This window comes from Pelophylax lessonae, assembly GCF_965119305.1.
Source record: "Pelophylax lessonae genome assembly, chromosome: 8".
NCBI classification, from domain to species: domain Eukaryota; kingdom Metazoa; phylum Chordata; class Amphibia; order Anura; family Ranidae; genus Pelophylax; species Pelophylax lessonae.
The window spans coordinates 140,312,490-140,334,458 of record NC_138775.1 but is presented as its reverse complement, the minus strand read 5'-3'; the positions used below and the strand labels follow the sequence as shown (position 1 = coordinate 140,334,458).

The 21,969-nt window shown below is 42.7% G+C and overlaps 1 protein-coding gene across 1 annotated transcript in view; it reads left to right on the top strand.

Moving 5' to 3' along the window:
• LOC309561480 (myomegalin-like) overlaps positions 1–21,969 on the top strand; it is a 429,425-nt gene that overhangs the window by 339,760 nt on the left and 67,696 nt on the right. Inside the window, exon 24 of the mRNA XM_082265423.1 lies at positions 6,882–7,293. Within this exon, the coding sequence (XP_082121549.1) occupies positions 6,882–7,293 (412 nt within the window). The remainder of the gene's footprint in view (positions 1–6,881; positions 7,294–21,969) is intronic.

The following is a 21,969-nucleotide window of genomic DNA, read 5'->3' as shown; positions in this document are numbered from 1 at the left end:
GGTGGTGTAGTGGGACCCTGACGCTAACTAGCTAGCCTAAGTTGTGTCACCCGTGACGCTAATACAGTGATCGGTAATCACTGTATATAGTGAACACTGTGACAGGGAAGTGAAGGGGTTAAACTGGGGGAGATCAAGGGGTTAAACCTTTATAGAGGATAGATGGCGGGTGGCCTAAACCTATTCGGGCCTAGCGCAAGCGCAAATTAGGGTCACAAGTGACACTAAATACAGTGATCAGTAGTTATCTGATATACTGTATATATTAGTGCAGTGGTTCTCAACTCCGGTCCTCGGGACCCACTAACAGGCCAGATTTTAAGTATTACCTTGGGGGATGCAGACTAGAATACTGCAATCACTGAGAAGCAAATGAGATCACCTGTGATGTAATTTAGTTATCTTGCAAACCTGGCCTGTTGGTGGGTCCCGAGGACCGGATTTGAGAACCACTGTATTAGTGCACTGTTTTATATGGAGTGAAGGGGTTAACTGGGGAAGATCAAGGGGTTAAAAGTTTATTAGGGAATAGGTGGCGGGTGCCCTAACCCTATCTGGGCTTAGCGCAAGCGTAAATTAGGGTCACTAGTGACACTAAATACAGTGATCAGTATTTACCTATATACTGTATTTAGTGCACAGAGTAATAGGTAGTGAAGGGGTTAACTGGGGCTGATGAAGGGGTTAAAACTTTATTAGGGGATAGGTGGTGGGTACCCTAACCCTATTTGGGCCTAACGCAGGCGCAAACTACGCTCACAAGTGACACTTATACAGTGATCAGTAAAATATCTGTATACCACTGTATATAGTGTTCACTGTGAGGGGTTTTGGGGGTGATCAGGGGGTGATCAGAGGTGATGAAGGGGTTAAATGTACCTATGTGAGGTGTGTCAGTGTAGTGTTGGTGGAACTCACGTTTTTGATGTCTCTCTGTCTTCTCCTGGAACCGAAAGGACTCCAGGAGGGACAGTGACATCACTTCCCCTGTCTGTGTTTACATTACACAGACAGGGGACAGATTGTCATTGGTGGGGACCGATCTCCAGACACTGACCAAAAATCATTGGTCAGTATCTGGTGATTGATCGGTTCCCTACCGAATGCGATCGGTATCGGGACCCGCGGCGCGCGGGAGCGCGCTCTGGAGCCGCGATCGCGCATGACGTTAATACTACGTGGCTGGACGGTATCGTGCCGCACTGCCGCAGTAGTATTACCGCGCGCGGTCGTAAAGTGGTTAATGTCAAATTTTATGCTTTATAAGCTTTATAAATATGCCCCATGTGTCTATTTATTATGACCACCACACAAGATTCAGTTTTTATCCCAATACCTGAAATTCGACTTTTCACACCATTTTATATTTTCATATTTAAAAAAATTGTGTTTTTTGATAGAAAAAGGAGAAGGGGAGGTGTACAGAAGACAAAAGGGGGTTGGGAAGTAAATACAATTAGCGACTACAACAATAGAAGAAGAGAAGATATCATTATAGAAGAGAAGAGATATATATGAAAATAAACAAAATGTATTGTATTGTGTAATATTGCACAATATTAAATGGCTAAACAAATAAATGCAATAAATACAATAAAGTACAATTAAATTGCACAGAACAGCCGCAAACCTCCTCTTTTCGGTTCCCCCTCCGGCACTGCAGGCCCTTCCCATCTGTTCAGTGTCCCCATGGGAAGCTGCTTCCTATGGGGGCACTCGTGCATGCTCGCACGAGAGCCCTGCTGCTGCGTCTATTGACACCAGGGACGTAACTACAGGGGTTGCAGGGGTTGCGATTGCAACCGGGCCCCATGCTTCAGGGGGCCTGTGCGGCTCCCCTGTACACCTGGATAGGAGGGGAGGCGGGGCAGCATGTAGAGAAATCACTCTCCTCCTTTTTCCTCCTGTAGCTGCAGGAGGAAAATGGAGGAGATTGGTTCCTCTGTATGCTGCCCCTGCCACTCTTCCTATCCAGTTCACTTGTGTTCTGCTGTCTCTGGACCCCTGTGTGCTCCCCTGCCCCCCCCCCCCCACTGTGCTCCCTCCCCTCTCCTGCCAGCTGCTGCAGGGGATGTGTCACAACAGAGAACCAGGAAGGGGTCGGTTAATATGTAATTTACCAGCTCCTTCCTTTTCTGGATGGACAGAGTCATAGTCAGTGACATTGTAAAAAAATAAAATGATTAAAAATAATACAATTAAAATACCAAAAAATAAAAACGACTGACACCAGTGGGTGAGCTTCCAGGATCGCAAAGGTCACACTTGCAACCGGACCCTGGCATTCCACCACCATGGGGAGGCCCCATGATGGCGGGAAGGGGGCCCACTGCAGAACTTGTGAAAGGGTCCCACTGCGGGACCATAATAAAGGGCGCGGCAATGAGAGTAAAGGGCCCCAGGATCAGTGGAAAGAGCCCCAGACTTGAAGGGAAGGGCCCCGGCCAGGGGTCCAGGGGGCCCTTCATGGTTTCTTGCACCGGGGCCCTGAAGGTTCTAGTTATGCCTCTGATTGACACAGACAGCGGGACTCATCCCTGCCCCCCGTCACTGGCTTTGATTGACAGCACTGGGAGTCAATAGCGGGCACAGCGCTGGATTGAATGAGGGCCCAGGTAAGTAAAAGGAGGGGGGTGAGGAGGGATGCTGACACCTAAACATTTTTTACCTTAAAAAAAAAAAAAAAAAGGTAAAAAATGTTTAGGCTTTACAACCACTTTAATTTGGAGCAATCATGCTTCCTGGATCAGAGAGGTGGCTTAAATCCAGGTACATGAAACTTGTTTATGAGCAACAAATAACATTTGAAAAACAGTGTGAATGTATCCAATTATAAGTTTGGTAGAAGACCCAGAAGACAATTTTTCGGGTCCAGCAAAAGAAGTGGGCAATTTGTTTTCCACATAGGAAACAGGGACTGTTGTGGAGGGCTGAAATAATCAGCTGAACTTAACTCAGGTCAGTTATAATTTTGGACCTGGGAAGGTCAGTAAGTTCATAAACACCTAAAAAAAAAAATTAAAAAAAATTAAAAAGAACCTTGCGCTAGGAATAATGGGTACAACTGTTCATGAAATAGTGTGGTGCACACTAACGTATATTAGAAACCGTAATGAAGAAATGTCCTGTGCTGATCTGCCAGTCACAATGTTTGTGTAGTGCAGGCTGGTAAAATCAGTGAGGGAGCATACAGGCACAGGGGTTAATGAACTGATTTGCCATTTTGAGTGCTGATATGTTAATGACAAGCACAGTGAGATAACTGACAGAACTGCAAGCACTGATAGGAGAGCCTGAGATCAGTACAGAGGGGACTTCAGCAGATCCTGGCAGGCAGAACAGGTGAACTGCTCCTGGGGTTTGCAGCATGCAGGCTCGGTTCTGGCCCTTGGAAAAAGAGCTTGTCTGGGTAGCAGAGTGGTGGGAGAGTGTTGGGACATCTCCTAGGTAACACTTTTTCCTAGGAAACCTCCCAATGCTCTCCTGCCAGAACCAACCCACCCCGCTGTATTGCTCAACGACTCAGGCTCTCTCCTTAATTGTATCCTAATGCATTCTATATATTAAGATAAAAACCTTCTGTGTGCAGCAGCCCCCCTCAGCCCCCCTAATACTTACCTGATTGCCCTCTCTATCCAACGATGTCCATGAATGCCTCAAATGTCCAGGATTTTCTCTCCTGATTAGCTGAGACACAGCAGCAGTGCCATTGGCTCCTGATGTTGTCAATTAAACTCAGTAAGCCAATCAGGAGAGAGGGGGCGGGGCAGAATAGCAGCTCGGTGTCTGAATGGATACACAGAGCTGCAGCTCAACTCGGGTGCCCCCATAGCAAGCTGCTTGCTGTGGGGACACTCAACAGGAGGGAGGGGCCAGGAGCTCCAGCCAGGGACCCGAGAAGAGGAGGATCTGGGCTGCCCTGTGCAAAACCATGACACGAAGGAGGCAAGTATAATATATTTGTTATATTAATTGAAAAAAAAAAACAAGACTTTACAATCACTTTAAGGTCCTTACCTGTTATTGTTTCTGGTAGGCCTGATAGTGTTCTTCTGCACTCTCCAATGCTCCTGGGATATGGACGGACCTTTGGAGTCCTCACAAAAATCACAGGATCACTGGTCCTGAATCATGCATGATGAAATTTTAGAATTTAGAATATCATATTATTCCTAAAGGGAAATTATTAACCACTTGCCGTTTGCTCACGTTGAGCCTACTGCGGCAAAGTGGTTAGTTATCGTCTGGCGACGTAGACCTACGTCGCCAGAATTCGCCAGACATCGCCAGACACTCCCCTTTCTCGGCGGCGCCAGGGAAGGAGCAGCGGCGATTGCTGCTGCTCTTCCCCGATCGTCGAGGAATCGAGTGTGGAGATCCGCCTGCTTGTGTAAACACAAGCGGGCGGATCTCCTAAGTGACTGGCAGGGTCAGATTGCAGGGTTCAGCATAGTTGAACCCTCGATCTGTCCTTGTGTCACACAGTCACCTTCCCCCACACACGTTAGTAAGCACCAGGCATACATTAACCCTTCCCTCTCCAATAAAATTAACCCCCTTCCCTGCCAGTGTCATTTTTACAGTAACAGTGCATATATATAGCACTGATTACTGCAGTAATGTCACTGGTACCCCCAAAAGTGTCAAAAATGTCAGTCAAGGGTCCGATCTGTCCGCCGCAATGTCGCAGTCCCGCAAAAAAAACGCAGATCGCCGCCATTACGCGTTAAAAAAAAAACACCAAAAATTACAGAAATCTTTCCCTTTGTTAGTAAACGCAATAACTTTTGCGCAAACCAATCAAAATACGCTTATTGAGATTTTTTTACCAAACATAGGTAACATAAAACAAACTGGCCAAAAATTTAAAAAAAATTTGATTTTTACATTTTTTTGGGGGGGAATTTCATATAAAAAAATGTTAAAAATATTGTTATTTTTTCAAAATAAACGCTATTTTTGTTTATAGTGCAAAAAGTAAAAATCGCACAGGTGATCAAATACCCCCAAAAGAAAGCTCTGTTTGTGGGAAAAAAAGGACATAAAGTTTAGTTTGGGTACGCCTTCGCACGACTGCGCAATTGTCAGTTAAAGTCGCACAGAGTGGCCCAGACGTAAAACAGCAAAATCCTCTAGTGGTAAAGTGGTTAAGATACAGTTACATTCAACAAAGACAACACAAGATCACAATAACAAACAGAGCAAGACACAAAGAAACAAAAAAATTACTAACAACAGCAATTAGTTTTTAAATAAAACGAATCTAAAACTATACTCTAATAAACCATCCATTCTATTAAAATACAACATAGAATAAAGAACACAGATTAAAAAATAACAGAAAACCTAACTAACAAAATGCAAATAGTATAGCACTTTCTATAGCATTACCCAAAATGATAATAAACCCAATACCAACATACCATAAAGACTACATAAAAGTCCGGATCATAAACCAGATTAAATCCTGACATCCAGCATTCACAGAGAAGAATTATATAAATTGATGGACTCAGGCAAATATGATTTCATTTGTTGTTCTGTGGTGCATAGTGGTTGTAACAGTCTGTCACTGATGGTACTCCGCAGACTGACCAGCGTATTGTGGAGTGAGTGAGAGGAGTTGTCCAAGATGGAATGTACATTGAACAACGTTCTTCTTTCCAACACTGTTGTTAAAGACTCCAACTCCAATCCAACAACATTACTGACCTTTTGAATCAGTTTGTTGAGTCTGTTGCTCTAACTCTGAAAAACACGGCTGTTCAGCATTTATGAGCTTTTTTTTAGCCCTTTTGTGGGAGTATAGTTTTGCTAAAAAACGCTAAAAAAACACAAACGCTAAAAAACACTAATGCAAAAACGTGGCATAACTTGCATTTTTAACACAGCATTCTACAGCTAAAGCTACTGGGATTTTTATAATGTCCAGTGTGCATGAGGCCTGACTCCCTGTTCACATCGACTGCAGCTTTGAAATCGTGTGACTTCATCTGAAATCTCACAATTTCAAAGCTGCATCTTAATGCTAAAAGTAGTGCATGTGCTACTTTTTCAAATTAGTGCTGCACCACAAAGTCGGCGTTGCACCAATTTGAACAGTGCCATTGCTGGCAATAGGATGCGACTTGTCATGTGATTTGCCCTGTCAAATCACATGACAGGCCACCCCAATGTGAATGGAGGCTTAAAGTGTTTGTAAACCTCAGACATATATAAACAAAGCATATCCCTCTATAGTGTGTACCTGTCTCCATTAGGAGCACTAAGTGTCACCTTTGTCTGCTGCTTTGTTCCTCTGCTATCATCACAAATTGCTTCTGATAAGCTGGGCTGTGGAGAGGGTGGGAGTAGCTGGCTCAGGCTCTCAGGAGCATGTTAAGAGGCTGAGCCAGCTGTCCATCAGGAATGTGGGTGGATTACACATTAAGGTTGGGATCCCTCCAGAGTCTTGGGCGGCTGAGTGATGTCAGCTGATAGCTGTCAGTTAAATACAGGTCACAGGAGTGCAGAATTTTCCTTCAGAGGACAGCAAGAAACAGATTTAAAAGTATTGTTTTTATAAAAAAAAAATGACACATGCTGGGAGTGGGAGGGGTTATTTCTGCATGGCCAACAGCTTTTTTTGTTTGCCTTTGTCCTCCTGTAGGCGGCCATATAACCCAATTGTATCCTGTCCGTGGCTTTTAATGAATGTCAAAAATTAGATTTTAAAGTATATTTTATAAGTAGGTATAAAAATCTTGTTATACATCTGACTAGTAAGGTTTAATTATATATAAAAAATTTGACTATAGTTAAGTTTAAAGGTAAACATACATCATATATAATAGTGTTAGAATGTCTCTGTCCTAAAGTTGAAATAATATTTCTTTCCTTAGACTTCGATGAGGATGATGACTTGTTTACAGAGGGCAATAACTGGTCCAGTGAGACTACTAGTTCACCTTTGGGGAAAGTTCGCTTTCAACAAACTAACAGAAACACTGACTTGAATAAATCAGAAGATGCCATTGTTCTGAAACAGCTTGTGAAGACTTTGAGGGCACAACTGGAGAAGTCACAGAACCTAATCCAGGTTCTTCAAAATCAAAGTTATTATTCATCCCATGGTTCCACATTATATGGTCTTGCAGATGAACATGATGGCAGTTGGTCAGATGCCACTGGAATGAATCCTCCAAGAAGTTTGGAGCAGCTAGCTCAAAGAGTATTTGTACTGGAGATGCAATTTTATCAGTTTCAGAAAGATATAGGAAGCCATTCCAAAATAAGTTCAAATAAAGAGGCTGGGTAAGTAGAACAATGAAATAAAGGAATCTGATATACTTTAAAAGGTACACATTATTCAAAATTGTTCAAGTTCTGTTCGAACTGTTTTTTTCATTTATTTCTAAAAGCATAGGGAAGGGTTAGAATTTGTTTTACATGCAGTTTGTGTCAATGTTGAGGAGATTTTTTAGCGAGATGTGAAATGGTGTCCATCCATGTCCTGATATAAGTTCTTTGTCTTTTCTTTCTGCTCTTTCTGACACCTGGCACTTTCAAAGAAAGTGAGAAGAAATCTACATTATGGGAACACAGACAACAATAAAATCCTGACACATGTTCTAACGTATCTTCACTCATGTATCACAGTCAGTGCTTTAAGTGGCCCAAAAGAGGTGCTGGTACTCTATTATAGCCTATAAATTTTGTCGCCCCCCCACCCCACATCAGGGTCCCCACAGAGCACCCCCCCTGTCCTGGGCTGGGACTCCGGAGCAGGGGGACTCACTGGTGGTGACTGGTCTGGCTTTGGAGTGGGAAATATTCTTGGGGGGGGGGGATTGAGGGCGCAGATGTCCAAAATGAGCGTACTGGTATGCTAAGGCGCACGGAGAGGTGGCGGTATGCTCAAGAGCCATATTTGGAAGTGGCGGTACTGAGTACCAGTGCATACCGGCCCACTTAAAGCACTGATCACAGTCCAATAAACTGGACACCATAGGATGTTTATCCTCTGCCACATCACTACGCTTCTCCAACAGATCCATCAACTTTCTGATGGTACAATATTTAGTGTGAGATAACAGAAAATACACGAGAGAAAATATTTTGTTCTGTCATACAGCAACCATACCGTTGCTGTGTTTGTAAACTGTAGACTGCAGTCACCTTGAACAAAACTTTTTGCTGGTCCTACAGCATTGGACAAAGGTTCAGTAAACAGAAAAAATAAATTTGAAGAGGCAGTACATTTTTACCATGCAACACATAACTATAAAGAATTTTAGAGTGAAGTATAAATACAATAATGAAATAAAGATTCATTTTCACGATGTTTCATCTGTTAAAAAGATTGTTTCATTTGCAGAATAATTTCACTCATTATGTACCATCAAAATACCAGTTTGTCATATTTCCTTAACTAAGTAAATGTAAGCCTTTAACCACTTGCAGACCGCCGCCCGACTATATACGGCGGCGGTCAGCCCCTCACAAGCAAAGTGACGTACCGGTACGCCACTAGCCTGTGAGCCAATAGGAGGCGAACACGCGCCACCGGAGGCGCGCTCCCGCCCCCACTCGTTCCCTAAGCAGCCTGCGCGTGTGACCGGCGGACCCGATGTCCGCCGGTCACTCGCGATCGTCGGATACAGCGGGAGAAAGGCAGGCGGCTAATGTAAACAAAGCCGCCTGTCATTCTCCCTTGTGTAAAAGCACAGATCATACGGTCCTGCTATGTAGGACCGTTGATCTCTGCTGTTACACACACAGCCACATCCAATCACAGTTAGAAGCATGCCCCTAGGGACACACTTAACCCCTCCCTCTCTAATAAAGTTAACCCCTTCCCTCCCAGTGTCATTTTTACAGTAACAGTGCATATGTATAGCATTGATTACTGTAGTAATGTCACTGGTACCCCCAAAAGTGTCAAAAATGTCAGTCAAGGGTCCGATCTGTCCGCCGCAATGTCGCATTCCCGCCAAAAAAATTGCAGATTGCCGCCATTACTCGTTAAAAAAATAAATAAATAAAAATGACAAAAATCTTTCCCTTAGTTAGTAAACGCAATAACTTTTGCGCAAACCAATCAAAATACGCTTTTTGCGATTTTTTTTAACAAACATATGTAGCAGAAAACAAATTGGCCTAAAATGTTAAAAAATTTTGATTTTTACATTTTTTTTGTGGAATTTCATATAAAAAATTTGAAAAATATTGTTATTTTTGCAAAATTGTCGCTCTTTTTTTGTTTATAGCGCATGATCAAAAAATCACACAGGTGATAAAATACCACCAAAAGAAAGCTCTGTTTGTGGGAAAAAAAGGACGTCAATTTAATTTGGGTACAGCATTGCATGATAAAGTCACGCAGTGCCGAATCGCAAAACAGGCCCTGGTCAGGAAGGGGGTAAAATCTTCCAGGGCTTAAGTGGTTAACAGGTACTAGTCTGACTTCGTATTAGCCCCCGATTCATTAATATTTTTATAACCAGATCTAGAACTGTACATTCATAACATAATTGAAATTAAAATCAGTAGAATCACCATAAGGCTAGTAGTCCATTTTCCTCAAAGTGTAATGTAATACACTGTGCAACAGATGCACAATTCCCTATGTTGTGTACTTTAAAATATTTTTCAAGTACATAAAAATACCTGCAGATGTGCCAATCCTTTTAGCTCCTAGACCTCTTGTGTAGTAACAACTTTTTTGTGGAATGAGTAGAGTTAGCCCTGCCCGTTTCCTTTTGATAAACTACTGAATCATGCCCCTTCTATTTGTGTCCACAACATAAGCTTTAATTGATTTGTGGCCTGAAAATTGTCATATAATGGACGGAATAATGTAATCAGTTCTTATAAATAAGCTCAAACATCTAATAATTTTGGGTAGCTGTGATGGACAAAGTAGAAAAGGAGGAGTGCTATAAAGGTAAATATGAACTGATAAATGGGTCTGGTGATGATGGGAGGAAGTACAAGCTTTAAAGGCACAATCTAACAAAAAACTCCTAGGGTGTACTCACACTGGTCCCATCTCCATTTCTTTACTGCTATAATGCACAAGATCTGGCTGTCATTTTGAGCTCAAAAACTCAATAGTTGCTCCAACACTGCTCGGGAGCAACTAGCCAATCTGAGTGCTCTGATCAGCCAGCATGGGGAGCTAGAGGAGGCTGCTCAGACATGCTACAGGAACAGCAAAAGTGCATGGAATCTCTACAAGTTAGCACCACAGCATCTTCACAAGGTGGTAGCAGTAACTCTGGCTGTGAGGGAGAAAGAACTGACAAAGTTGAGCATCATGATTTGATCTCAAAAAGTGGCAGTAGGGGGTCTCCATCCACAGCCCTAGGCAATCCCTGGCACAGAGGAGGGAGGGGGAGGAAGGACTAAATCCTGGTACACACTATTAATTTTTCCATTTAACCCAGGGGGTTGAACGAAAAAAAACTGTCAACTCCGGTCAGAGCCACTGTACTAACTATCCAAAGTTAGTACAACAATCTCCCCCACTAAGCTGATGTGTTCTGACAGGGAGATGCCCTCCCCCCACCAGAACACTCCGTTCAGCGCCCTCAGCCGTTGGCTGAGAGTGTGCAGATCGGGAGCAGGTCAGGTGCTGGTTTTCCAGCATGCTCGTCTGACAGAAGCCAGCTAAACGGTCAGCTTCTGTTGGACCAAGTGCCTTACACACGGGCCGAATGACAGTTTTTATAGAACCGGCCGATGTCGGCCGGTATTTGGCCAGTGTGTATGGGGCTTAGGAGTGGAATCTGCAATTACAAGAGTACCTGGGCAGGATTTGTCCTGCTTTTCAATTGACCCACAAAACAAAGCATTACTTATTAGTTTACCTACAAAACAGGATTTGACTGAGTTTGCAGGTCAGATAAAACAGACTTTAAAGGAAGAGATGAGCGAATTAAGAGTCTTTGCAAAATATAAATGTCAGAGTTGATACCATAGAAGCTACACAATGTAAAAATGTCAAGATCAACAATGTGAGCAGCAACTCTTTTCTATGCTCCTCCATCAAGATGATCTTGAGAACAGGAGTTGAGGCATGGTTGGGTTGCAGGCATTTTTGTGAATTCTCTGCAAGATGGATTTGAATACTTTGAACTTTTTGTCACCTGGCTTGGTCCAGCTCAACTTTCCCACCTGCAAAAATGCTCAATACCTCTGCTCCTACCTGGCACTGTCAGAATTTCTGGCTGATTGATGCTTTTGCCTGTACAAAAAAGTGAATAGTGTTACCACACATCTGCTCTATACAACCAGAAAGTGGCTGGAACTGCTCTGCCCTAGTACTTTATTACTCCCTAGTGCATTCTGGGATACCGGAGCCTCCATTGTTTCTCCCCCAATGCCCAGTTAACACTTCATAAATGTTTCACTGGCCTGGTATTGATGATGTGGGTGCCATTAAGGTGTGATTACAGAGCATTACCATCAAAATCAATGGAGGCGGTTGATGCCTCAAGAAAGCGACATGTTGTTTCATTTTTAACAGGACACAACACAACTCTACCACTCTTGTTTAAACAGCACTATGTGGTGCCATTGTATTATTGGCAGACGTTGATAGGTGGTTGTGAGTTTTTAACTACCTCCCACCCAGCCAATGTTCATAAACTGCAAGGTGGGAGCTTCCCCATTCTGAGTAGACATACCCATATTTCCCTCAGAATGGGTGGTGCACAGCGGCGCCATCCTGTGATGGTTATGTCGTTCGGACACAGCCCATCACAGATCGGGACATGGACGCTGTGATTGGCCCCCTGATCATGTGATGTCTGTGTTCAACCACAGCCATCAAACAGTGTAAACAGAGACACATGTCTCTGTGTCGGCTCTCCCTGCTGAGCTCAGTGAGAGCTCAGTGTGTGTGTGTGTGTGTGTGTGTGTGTGTGTGTGTGTGTGTGTGTGTGTGTGGGGGGGGGGGGAATGGGGGATGCTGAAGCCTCTGTTACAGCTCTCTGTGTAACTGATGATTTTAGTGTACAGTTACACAGAGATCACACAGAATGCAGCCATCCCCATACAGTACACCAAGCACCACTGTCCCTGTCCAATTTGGTCTATGAACATCTGTGCCAGTGAACAAAACATCTGTCACAGTGTACCGGTGCACAAAATATCTGCAATAGTGTTCCATTGCAGTATCAACATTTGTTAGTGTCCACCAGTGGACAATCAACATCTGTCACAGTGTACCAGTGCACAAAAACATCTGTCAGTGTACCAGTGTCCCACAATACATAAATAAAAATTTTAAAGCGCCCCATCCCCTCATGCTTGTGTGCAAAGGCAAACACACACATTGGTCCCATATGCATACGTAAATTTCAGCTCTCAGGTACAGCCAGTGTTCCATATCTTAGCTGAATCCAAGACCAGAGGGTCTTATACCGCTGCCTTAAAGAGCTGCACAGATAGTCTTCAGACCCTGTCAAAGGTTTGGCGGCCAAGCTTCAGTCAACCGCAGAGAGCTGGGGAATTCCAAGTGTCACTCACCTGCCCGTGGCTGGGCCCTGGACACACAGACACCATCCAAAAATCTTGAGGTGAGCCGGCCATAGGAAAAAAACATCCAATATGTAGGTCCTTGGAGGAGGACAAAAAAGGAACACTGGCTGTACCTGAGAGCTGAAATTTATGGGAGGGGGGTCCTATACCCTTGAAGTGGAGGCGGGGTTAACCCACATGTAGGCTGCCATGGAGACTGTCAGGAAATCACTTTTTAACCACTTGCCTACTATCATTTTTACCCCCTTCCTGTCCAGGCCAACTTTCAGCTTTCAGCGCTGTCACACTTTGAATGACAATTGCGTGGTCATGCAAAACTGTACCCATACAAAAACGTTATAATTTTTTTGCACAAATAGCGCTTTCTTTTGGTGCTATTTATTCACCACTGGGTTTTTTATTCTTTGCTAAATAAACAAAAGAAAAGCTTTTTTTAAAGAAAAACCCTACATTTTTCATAGTTATAAAATTTTAGAAACAGGTAATTTACAGGCTTCACTGATGGGCAATCTTCAATTTTTAATGATTGGCACCACAGCTTGTAGACTTTAAAACTTTCACACGGACTAAATATTATACAGGTACAGTATTTGGGTTATTTTTTCCATGCAAGTCCACATTCAGTGCATTAGTTATTTTTGCTTCATTGCATTAGTTATTCTGAGTTAATTAAATAGGAGGATTTAATGAAATAGATTCCCTCAGCTGGTGTATTGAAAAAAGTTTAAATACATAATTTATTAATAAATATTATCTATATAAAATACGGTGTGGAGACCATGCAAGGGGTTAAAGTGTTACTAAACCCACAACACTAAAATCAGTCTGTATATGCAGTAAAGCATACTTGTTATACTCAATTTGGAGCTTAATCCTCTGCAATGTGTAAAAAGGCTGTTTGATCCTGTCTTCTCTGATTCTCCCCTTCTTTCACAGTCCCCAATCCATCTCCTGACAGAACAGAGCCTTGGGGCAAGCTGCACATGCTCAGTTTAGTGTGTATTGCTAGAGAGATTTTTTTTTTTTTTCTTGGGAGGGTGCATGTGAACAGCACAGGGCCAATCAGCACTGTCCAGACAGAGGGGTCAGGGGTCCTGCAGCCTCATAGGACAGTCAGAGTAGAATGAAAACTCCTCCTACAAGCTTTAACTAGTGCTCTGTGATAGAAGTCCCAAGATTGCTCTAACTGCCGCTGAGAAAAGGTATTTAGCAGTTTATATTTACTAAACCTATTGCATTTCCATGTACTGTGCACTGTGGGAGACCAGATATAGTAAATGCAGGGTCCTGGGTTTAGTAACACTTTAAGTATATAAAGGTCTACAACTTGTATGTGTTTTTTTTTTCTTTTCTCCAACAACATTACTATGAGGTGATTTACTGATATAATGGTAGCTTGCCAGATAGCTACTCCTAGCTGCAGCTCCTTTACTACTCTATACTAATCCCTTCCCCCACTTAGGACTATCCACAACTCATGCTTCTGTTGGAGATAGAAGGGGGTGGGTACTTGGCTAGATATAGCCTTTAGTTAGCTTGTAACTCTTCTCTCTTCCCCTTTTTTCATCTCCTCAATACCTCATACCTGGTTCAGGCAGCTTTCTTAGCATAGTTATTGAAATCTCTATCATACAAGCAGGAAATAGGCACTTTAAACTGCTATCTCTTAGGTCCCAACTCTTTGGCGAATGGGGGCACAGATTGCATTCCTCCAGGAAACCCACTTTAATAAATCTAAGCCCACAAGGCTAGGAGATTTTCAGATTTCCTCAACCATATCACACAGCCCTGGACTGGGACAAAAAAAAAACTCTGGCATTTTAGACTGAGCAGCTCATTTTGCTAATGATAAGTGGTGAATACTGGTCAGTAAGGGGTTAATAAGAGGGCAATTAGGAAGGGGTCGAGAGGGGGGGGGGGTTGTTATGCCAGGGTTGTTGCTAGTATTATAAAAGACTTGGAACACCTTTGGGTATTTGCAAAAGAGTGGTAATGCGGCGCGCTACACATACCACGGAGCATAGTAGGCGTAGTCAAATTGCACTGCCAGCGGGAGGGGCTTAAAGGGATGTGCTTAAATAAGACAAAAAATCTTCTTGCACCCAAAAAATATGCTTATATATGCTCCAGGCCTGATATCACAGTTATTTTACTAATTAGAAATCCGGTGGTGTGTCCATCATGTTTTCAAGATCCATACAGTGGACCTATGAAGATCATATGGTGGATTCTCAAGGCCAATATCTATTCCTGAAGGACAAAATTTGTGGGCAGGCCTGTACCTTGTAAAGTGTGTGCCTTGGCAATATATCTCAACACAAATTTTTAGACTCATGTCTAACTGATTTGTCAATTTTTTCTGAAGGTATTGTGATCCTGGGAGCTGACTTTAATGTAGCCTTGAAACCCCCCCTGGATGTCTTGCTGGGAGCCTCACATCTTGCATATTCATTTCTCAGATGGTTTAGGAAACATCTCTGTGAGTAAAGACTGATAGATGCATGGCGATACCAACACAAAGAGGCTAAGGACTACACATTTTACTCAGATTGACTGTTTCCTAATACCCCATTCTTCTCTAGAGGCAGTTATATTGACGATTATAGAACCTATGATTCTAACAGATTACGCTCTGATAATAGGTACTCTCATGGTAGGTCAAACCTTACAGAAACCATGGCACTGGTGACTTTTGCAGGATGTGAAGATAAGAGCCGAGTTGGATACAGATTTTTCCTCCTTTTTCTGTATTACCTTGTCCACTGAGGTTTCACCTATGTGCATCTGGGAAGCCCGTAAGTGCGTTATTAGAGGCGTACTAACAAATATTGGGACCAGAAGTAAAAGAGAGAGGCTAGATAAACTTTCTACTTTAATTACCCAAATACAGTCACTGGAATGTACACATAAACAATCATTGACAGTGGCAGAGATGGCTGAGCTTCTCCTATTGCGAGACCGGGTTAATACTATGCTTTTAGACAAGGTAAAAGTTAAAACAATGCTTTCTCAACGTTGCTTGTATGAGTTTGGCAACAAATTGGCTAGATTACTAGCGATATACATTAGCAATACAAAGACCTGGACGTTTATACCTCATTACTGCACAAGGCTCTAAATACATTATCTCACAAAAGTGAGTACACCCCTCACATTGTTTTAAATATTTTATTATATCTTTCATGTGACAAAAATGACACTTTGCTACAATGTAAAGTAGTGAGTGTACAGTTTGTATAACAGTGAAAATCTTCTGTCCCCTCTAAATAACTCAACACACAGCCATTAATGTCTAAACTGCTCGCAAACAAAAGTGAGTACACCCCTAAGTAAAAATGCCCAAATTGGGCCCAATTAACCATTTTCCCTCCCCGGTGTCTTGTGACTCATTAGTGTTACAAGGTCTCAGGTGTGAATGGGGTGTGGTAAATTTGGTGTTATGGTTCTCAACGCTCTCATATCTCATACTAGGGGTTCAACATGGCACCTCATGACAAAGAACTCTCTGAGGATCTGAAAAACAGAATTGTTGCTCTACATATAGTTGGCCTAGGCTATAAGACCCTAAAAATGAACTGCAGCACTGTGGCCAAGACCATACAGTGGTTTAACAGGACAGGTTCCACTAAGAACAGGCCTCACCATGGTTGACCAAAGAAGTTGAGTGCACGTGCTCAGTGTCATATCTAGAGGTTGTCTTTGGGAAATAGACATTTAAGTGCTGCCAGTATTGCTGCAGACCATACGCCACACGCTGCATCAAATTCGACTGCATGGTTGTTGTCCCAGAAGGAAGCCTCTGCTAAAGATGATGCACAAGAAAGCCAGCAAACAGTTTGCTGAAGACAAGTAAACTAAGGACATGGATTACTGCAGCCATGTCCTGTGGTCTGATAAGACCAAGATAAACTTATTTGGTTCAGATGGTGTCAAGCTTGTGTGGCAGCAACCAGGTGAGGAGTACAAAGACAAGTGTGTCTTGCCTACAGTCAAGCATGGTGGTGGGAGTGCCATGGTCTGGGGTTGCATGAGTGCTGCCGACACCGGGGAGCTACAGTTAATTAGGGGAACCATGAGTGCCAACATGTATTGGGATATACTGAAGCATAGTAGGATTCCCATCCCTTTGGAGATTGGGCCGCAGGGCAGTATTCCAATATGATAACAACCCCAAACACACCTCCAAGACGACCACTGCCTTGCTAAGGAAGTTGAGGGTAAAGGTGATTGACTGGTCAAGCATGTCTCCAGACCTAAACCCTACTGAGCATCTGTGGAGGATCCTCAAATGGAAGGTGGAGCAGTACAAGGTCTCTAACATCCACCAGCTCCGTGATGTTGTCATGGAGGAGTGGAAGAGGACTCCAGTGGCAACCTGTGAAGCTCTGGTGAACTCCATGCCTAAGAAAGTTAAGGCAGTGCTGGAAAATAATGGCGGCCATGCAAAATATTTACACTTTGGGCTCAACTTGGACATTTTAACTTAGGGATGTACTCACGTTTGTTGCCAGCGGTTTAAACATTAATGGCTGTGTGTTAAGTTATTTTGAGGGGTAAGCAAATATACACAGTTATACAAGCTGTATACTAAAATATTTACAAAAATGTGAGTGGTGTACTCACTTTTTTGAGATACTGTACAGGGAGTGCAGAATTATTAGGCAAATGAGTATTTTGACCACATCATCCTCTTTATGCATGTTGTCTTACTCCAAGCTGTATAGGCTCGAAAGCCTACTACCAATTAAGCATATTAGGTGATGTGAATCTCTGTAATAAGAAGGGGTGTGGTCTAATGACATCAACACCCTATATCAGGTGTGCATAATTATTAGGCAACTTCCTTTCCTTGGGCAAAATGGGTCAAAAGAAGGACTTGACAGGCTCAGAAAAGTCAAAAATAGTGAGATATCTTGCAGAGGGATGCAGCACTCTTAAAATTGCAAAGCTTCTGAAGCGTGATCATGGAACAATCAAGCATTTCATTCAAAATAGTCAACAGGGTCGCATGAAGCATGTGGAAAAACCAAGGCGCAAAATAACAGCCCATGAACTGAGAAAAGTCAAGCGTGCAGCTGCCAAGATGCCACTTGCCACCAGTTTGGCCATATTTCAGAGTTGCAACATCACTGGAGTGCCCAAAAGCACAAGGTGTGCAATACTCAGAGACATGGCCAAGGTAAGAAAGGCTGAAAGACGACCACCACTGAACAAGACACACAAGCTGAAACGTCAAGACTGGGCCAAGAAATATCTCAAGACTGATTTTTCAAAGGTTTTATGGACTGATGAAATGAGAGTGAGTCTTGATGGACCAGATGGATGGGCCCGTGGCTGGATTGGTAAAGGGCAGAGAGCTCCAGTCCGACTCAGACGCCAGCAAGGTGGAGGTGGAGTACTGGTTTGGGCTGGTATCATCAAAGATGAGCTTGTGGGGCCATTTCGGGTTGAGGATGGAGTCAAGCTCAAATCCCAGTCCTACTGCCAGTTTCTGGAAGACACCTTCTTCAAGCAGTGGTACAGGAAGAAGTCTGCATCCTTCAAGAAAAACATGATTTTCATGCAGGACAATGCTCTATCACACGCGTCCAAGTACTTCACAGCGTGGCTGGCAAGAAAGGGTATAAAAGAAGAAAAGCTAATGACGTGGCCTCCTTGTTCACCTGATCTGAACCCCATTGAGAACCTGTGGTCCATCATCAAATGTGAGATTTACAAGGAGGGAAAACAGTACACCTCCCTGAACAGTGTCTGGGAGGCTGTGGTTGCTGCTGCACGCAATGTTGATGGTGAACAGATCAAAACACTGACAGAATCCATGGATGGCAGGCTTTTGAGTGTCCTTGCAAAGAAAGGTGGCTATATTGGTCACTGATTTGTTTTTGTTTTGTTTTTGAATGTCAGAAATGTATATTTGTGAATGTTGAGATGTTATATTGGTTTCACTGGTAAAAAAAATAATTGAAATTGGTATACTGTATATTTGATTTTTGTTAAGTTGCCTAATAATTATGCACAGTAATAGTCACCTGCACACACAGATATCCCCCTAAAATAGCTAAAACTAAAAACAAACTAAAAACTACTTCCAAAAATAGTCAGCTTTGATATTAATGAGTTTTTTGGGTTCATTGAGAACATGGTTGTTGTTCAATAATAAAATTAATCCTCAAAAATACTCATTTGCCTAATAATTCTGCACTCCCAGTATATAAAGCCAAATCACATAGCAGATTGTTTCAGATAATTCTATAAATCTTTATATAATTTACCAGAATCCCAATGTCAGTTAAAGTGGAGTTCCACCCAAAAATGGAACTTCCTCTTTAGGTGGTCCTAACCCCCTGACATGCCACATTTGGCATGTCATTTTTTGGGGGGGGGGGGGGAGCGGGTACCTAGTTTTGACAGGTACCCGCTCCCACGTCCGCTCGGAGCGCCGCAGCGCCCTGAGTGGAAGTTCTCCTCTCCCCCTCCCTCCCTGCAATCTTCTGGGACATGTCAGAGGTCCCAGAAGATTTCCGGCCAATCACGGCGCGCAGCGCAACTCGCGCATGCGCAGTGGGTACCCGGCTGTGAAGCCGGAAACTGTCACAGCCGGGTGCCCACATCAGTGATGCCGGCGCCGAGGGAGAGGATCGAGGCTTCGGGCGGCCGCATTGCTGGACCGTTGGACAGGTGAGTGAAATGGCTGGAACTCCGCTTTAAGAGAGCATCTTATAGATCAATACCTTACAAAGGCAGGGTTACCCAAATTATCACCTCAGGCAAAGGATTTCATGGAAGATCCTATAACCGCAGAAGAACTGTCAAAGACCATTAATGGCATGCCAACAGGAAAACCCACTGGGCTAGATGTACTTCTCTCTTTATTACTATAAAACCTTTTAACAGTTCTTAACAACATGGTTTCTAGGGACCTATAACTCTACTTTACAGGGACATCCGCTCTCCAAGGATGCAGGACGTGCGCACATAACTGTAGTAGCAAAAGAGAATAAAGACCCATCTCTCTGTGTCAGCTACCGACTGATATCTCTTTAAAATACTGATTTAAAACTTTTTCTAAAATCTTAGTTACACATCTACTTCAGCACTTATCCTGTATGATGCATTATGACCAAGTTGGGTTTAGGCCTGGTAGAGAGTCCTGGGATAACCTGTAGGGGACTGAACCTTATCTATCGAACTAATGTCAAGTCCCTTCCTTCTTTCAACAAACATGAAGAAGGCCTTTGACAGAATGAGTTGGGGCTTTTGCAAAAGAACGCTCACTCATATCGGCCTTGGCAACAACATGCTCAGATACATAAATGCCTTATACGCGCATCCAGTGGCAGCGGTAAAGGTTAATGATGTCATTTCTTTAGATTTTTTTAAACAAATGGAACCAAACAGGGCTGCATGCTATCACCACTTATTTTTATTCTGATACCGGAGCCTTTATTGAGACAAATGAAAAAGAACCTGATCATAATGGGTGTAGAAGTGAATGATACACAACACAAGGTTGCTGCCTATGCAGATGACTTGCTGATTTTTTAATCTAGATCAGAAACATCTGTCCCTAACTTGCTACAGGAACTTGAGGCTAATTCAAAACTCTCAAATTACAAAATCAATCTTACCAAGTCAGAAGCTTTAGATTTTACTACTATCATTATGCAAGCCTTAGAGAAACATTTTCTTTTTAAGTGGGCAAAAGGAAAGGAATTTACTTTACTTGTAAACTTGAAAATCTATTCAAAGAAAACTCCCTCCTCCTTGTTAGCAATGCTTCGATGGGACCTGAAGAACTGGAGACGTTCTATGCATACATGGTTTGGAAGGAATGGAATTCTAAAAATTAATACTCTCCCCCAGTTATTGTATATTTTTTTAAACACTGAAACATAAATTCTCACTTTTTTTTTTTTTTGGTGTAAACCAAAAACTTAGATAAAGAACAGATATTCTGAGTCTTCCCTAACACAGAGGAGGTATGGGTTTTCCAGACCCAGCTCTTTATCTCCAGGCGACCAATCTAGCAAGGGTACTGGATTGGTGTAAACATGCAGGGACAACCCCAGTGGCAAGGCTCCTGGTCCTGAAGGGGTTCTACAAAACCTATGTGGAGCTTTTGGCTCCCACCCTTGCCTGTTTGCTCTACCTGCCTAGTTAATAATGCACTTACCCTGTCCATGAAGGAAGCTCATATTATTTTGCTACATAAGCATCCCAAAAATCCATCATTATATGCATCATACAGGCCAATTGCTCTCCTCAATTTGACCTCAACATTCTTACGAAGCTCCTGAATACTAGGCTTAGTCGCCTACTGCACACCCTTATCCACTTGCCACCCAAGCCAGTTCTGACACCCCTCTCTTACATGTAAAAATCATATTTTGTTTTTGCTAGAAAATTACTCAGAATCCCTGAACATTATGGATAATTTTTTTAGCAGAGACTCCAGGGAATAAAATGGTGGTCATTGCAATTTTTTTGTCACACGGTATTTGCGCAGTCGTTTTTCAAACAAAATTTTTTTGTGAAAAAAACACTTTAATTAATTTTAAAAAAGCAGAACATAATATTTACCCCATTTTTTTTGTATAATGTGAAAGATGGTGTTATGTCAAGTAAAGATACCTACTAAATCATGCATTAAAATTGCGCACACTCGTGGAATGGCGCCAAATTTCGAACCCTAAAAATCTCCATAGGCTAGGTTTTAAAAATTTTTACAGGTTACCAGTTTAGAGTTACAGAGGAGGTCCAGTGCTAGAAATATTGCTCTCGCTCTAATGATAGCAGTGATACCTCACGTGTGTGGTTTGAATACCATGTACATATGTGGGCGTGACCTACGTATGCGTTCACTTTTGTGTACGAGCATGAGAGGAAGGGGCACTTAAAACATTTTTTTTTATTGTTTATTTTATTTTTATTTTTTTACAATTTCCCTTTACTTCTTTATTTGTTTTTTATCACTACTACAAGGAATGTGTACACCCCTTTTAATAGTAATAGGGCATGACCGGTCCTCTTTAGAGAGAGATCTGGGGTCTTTAAGTCTCTAGATCTCTCCTCTATGCTGGAAAACCTGAGATCAACAAAAAAAATGTATCTCAGGCTTCCTAGCAAAAAAAAAAAAAATGGCAGAGTTTACATCTGCGAACGCCGGAATTGATGTCATGACGTTGCTTCCAGCCTCTGAGGGTCATAGGGATGGCCAGGGACCAAGTGTTCCATGACCAGCTCTATGATAAATCCCCACCACCGGCAAAATCATTCTCCCACTCCCCGATCGCATGGGCTAAACCGGAGAAGCATCGGAGGGCAGTGGGATGTTCCCTCCCGCCACCTGTAAAAGCAATCAAGCAGTTAAACAGCCACTATGATGGCTTTGATGGCCTTTACATTGCAGGGAACCGCTATTAACATCTACAGGGTATTTCCTAA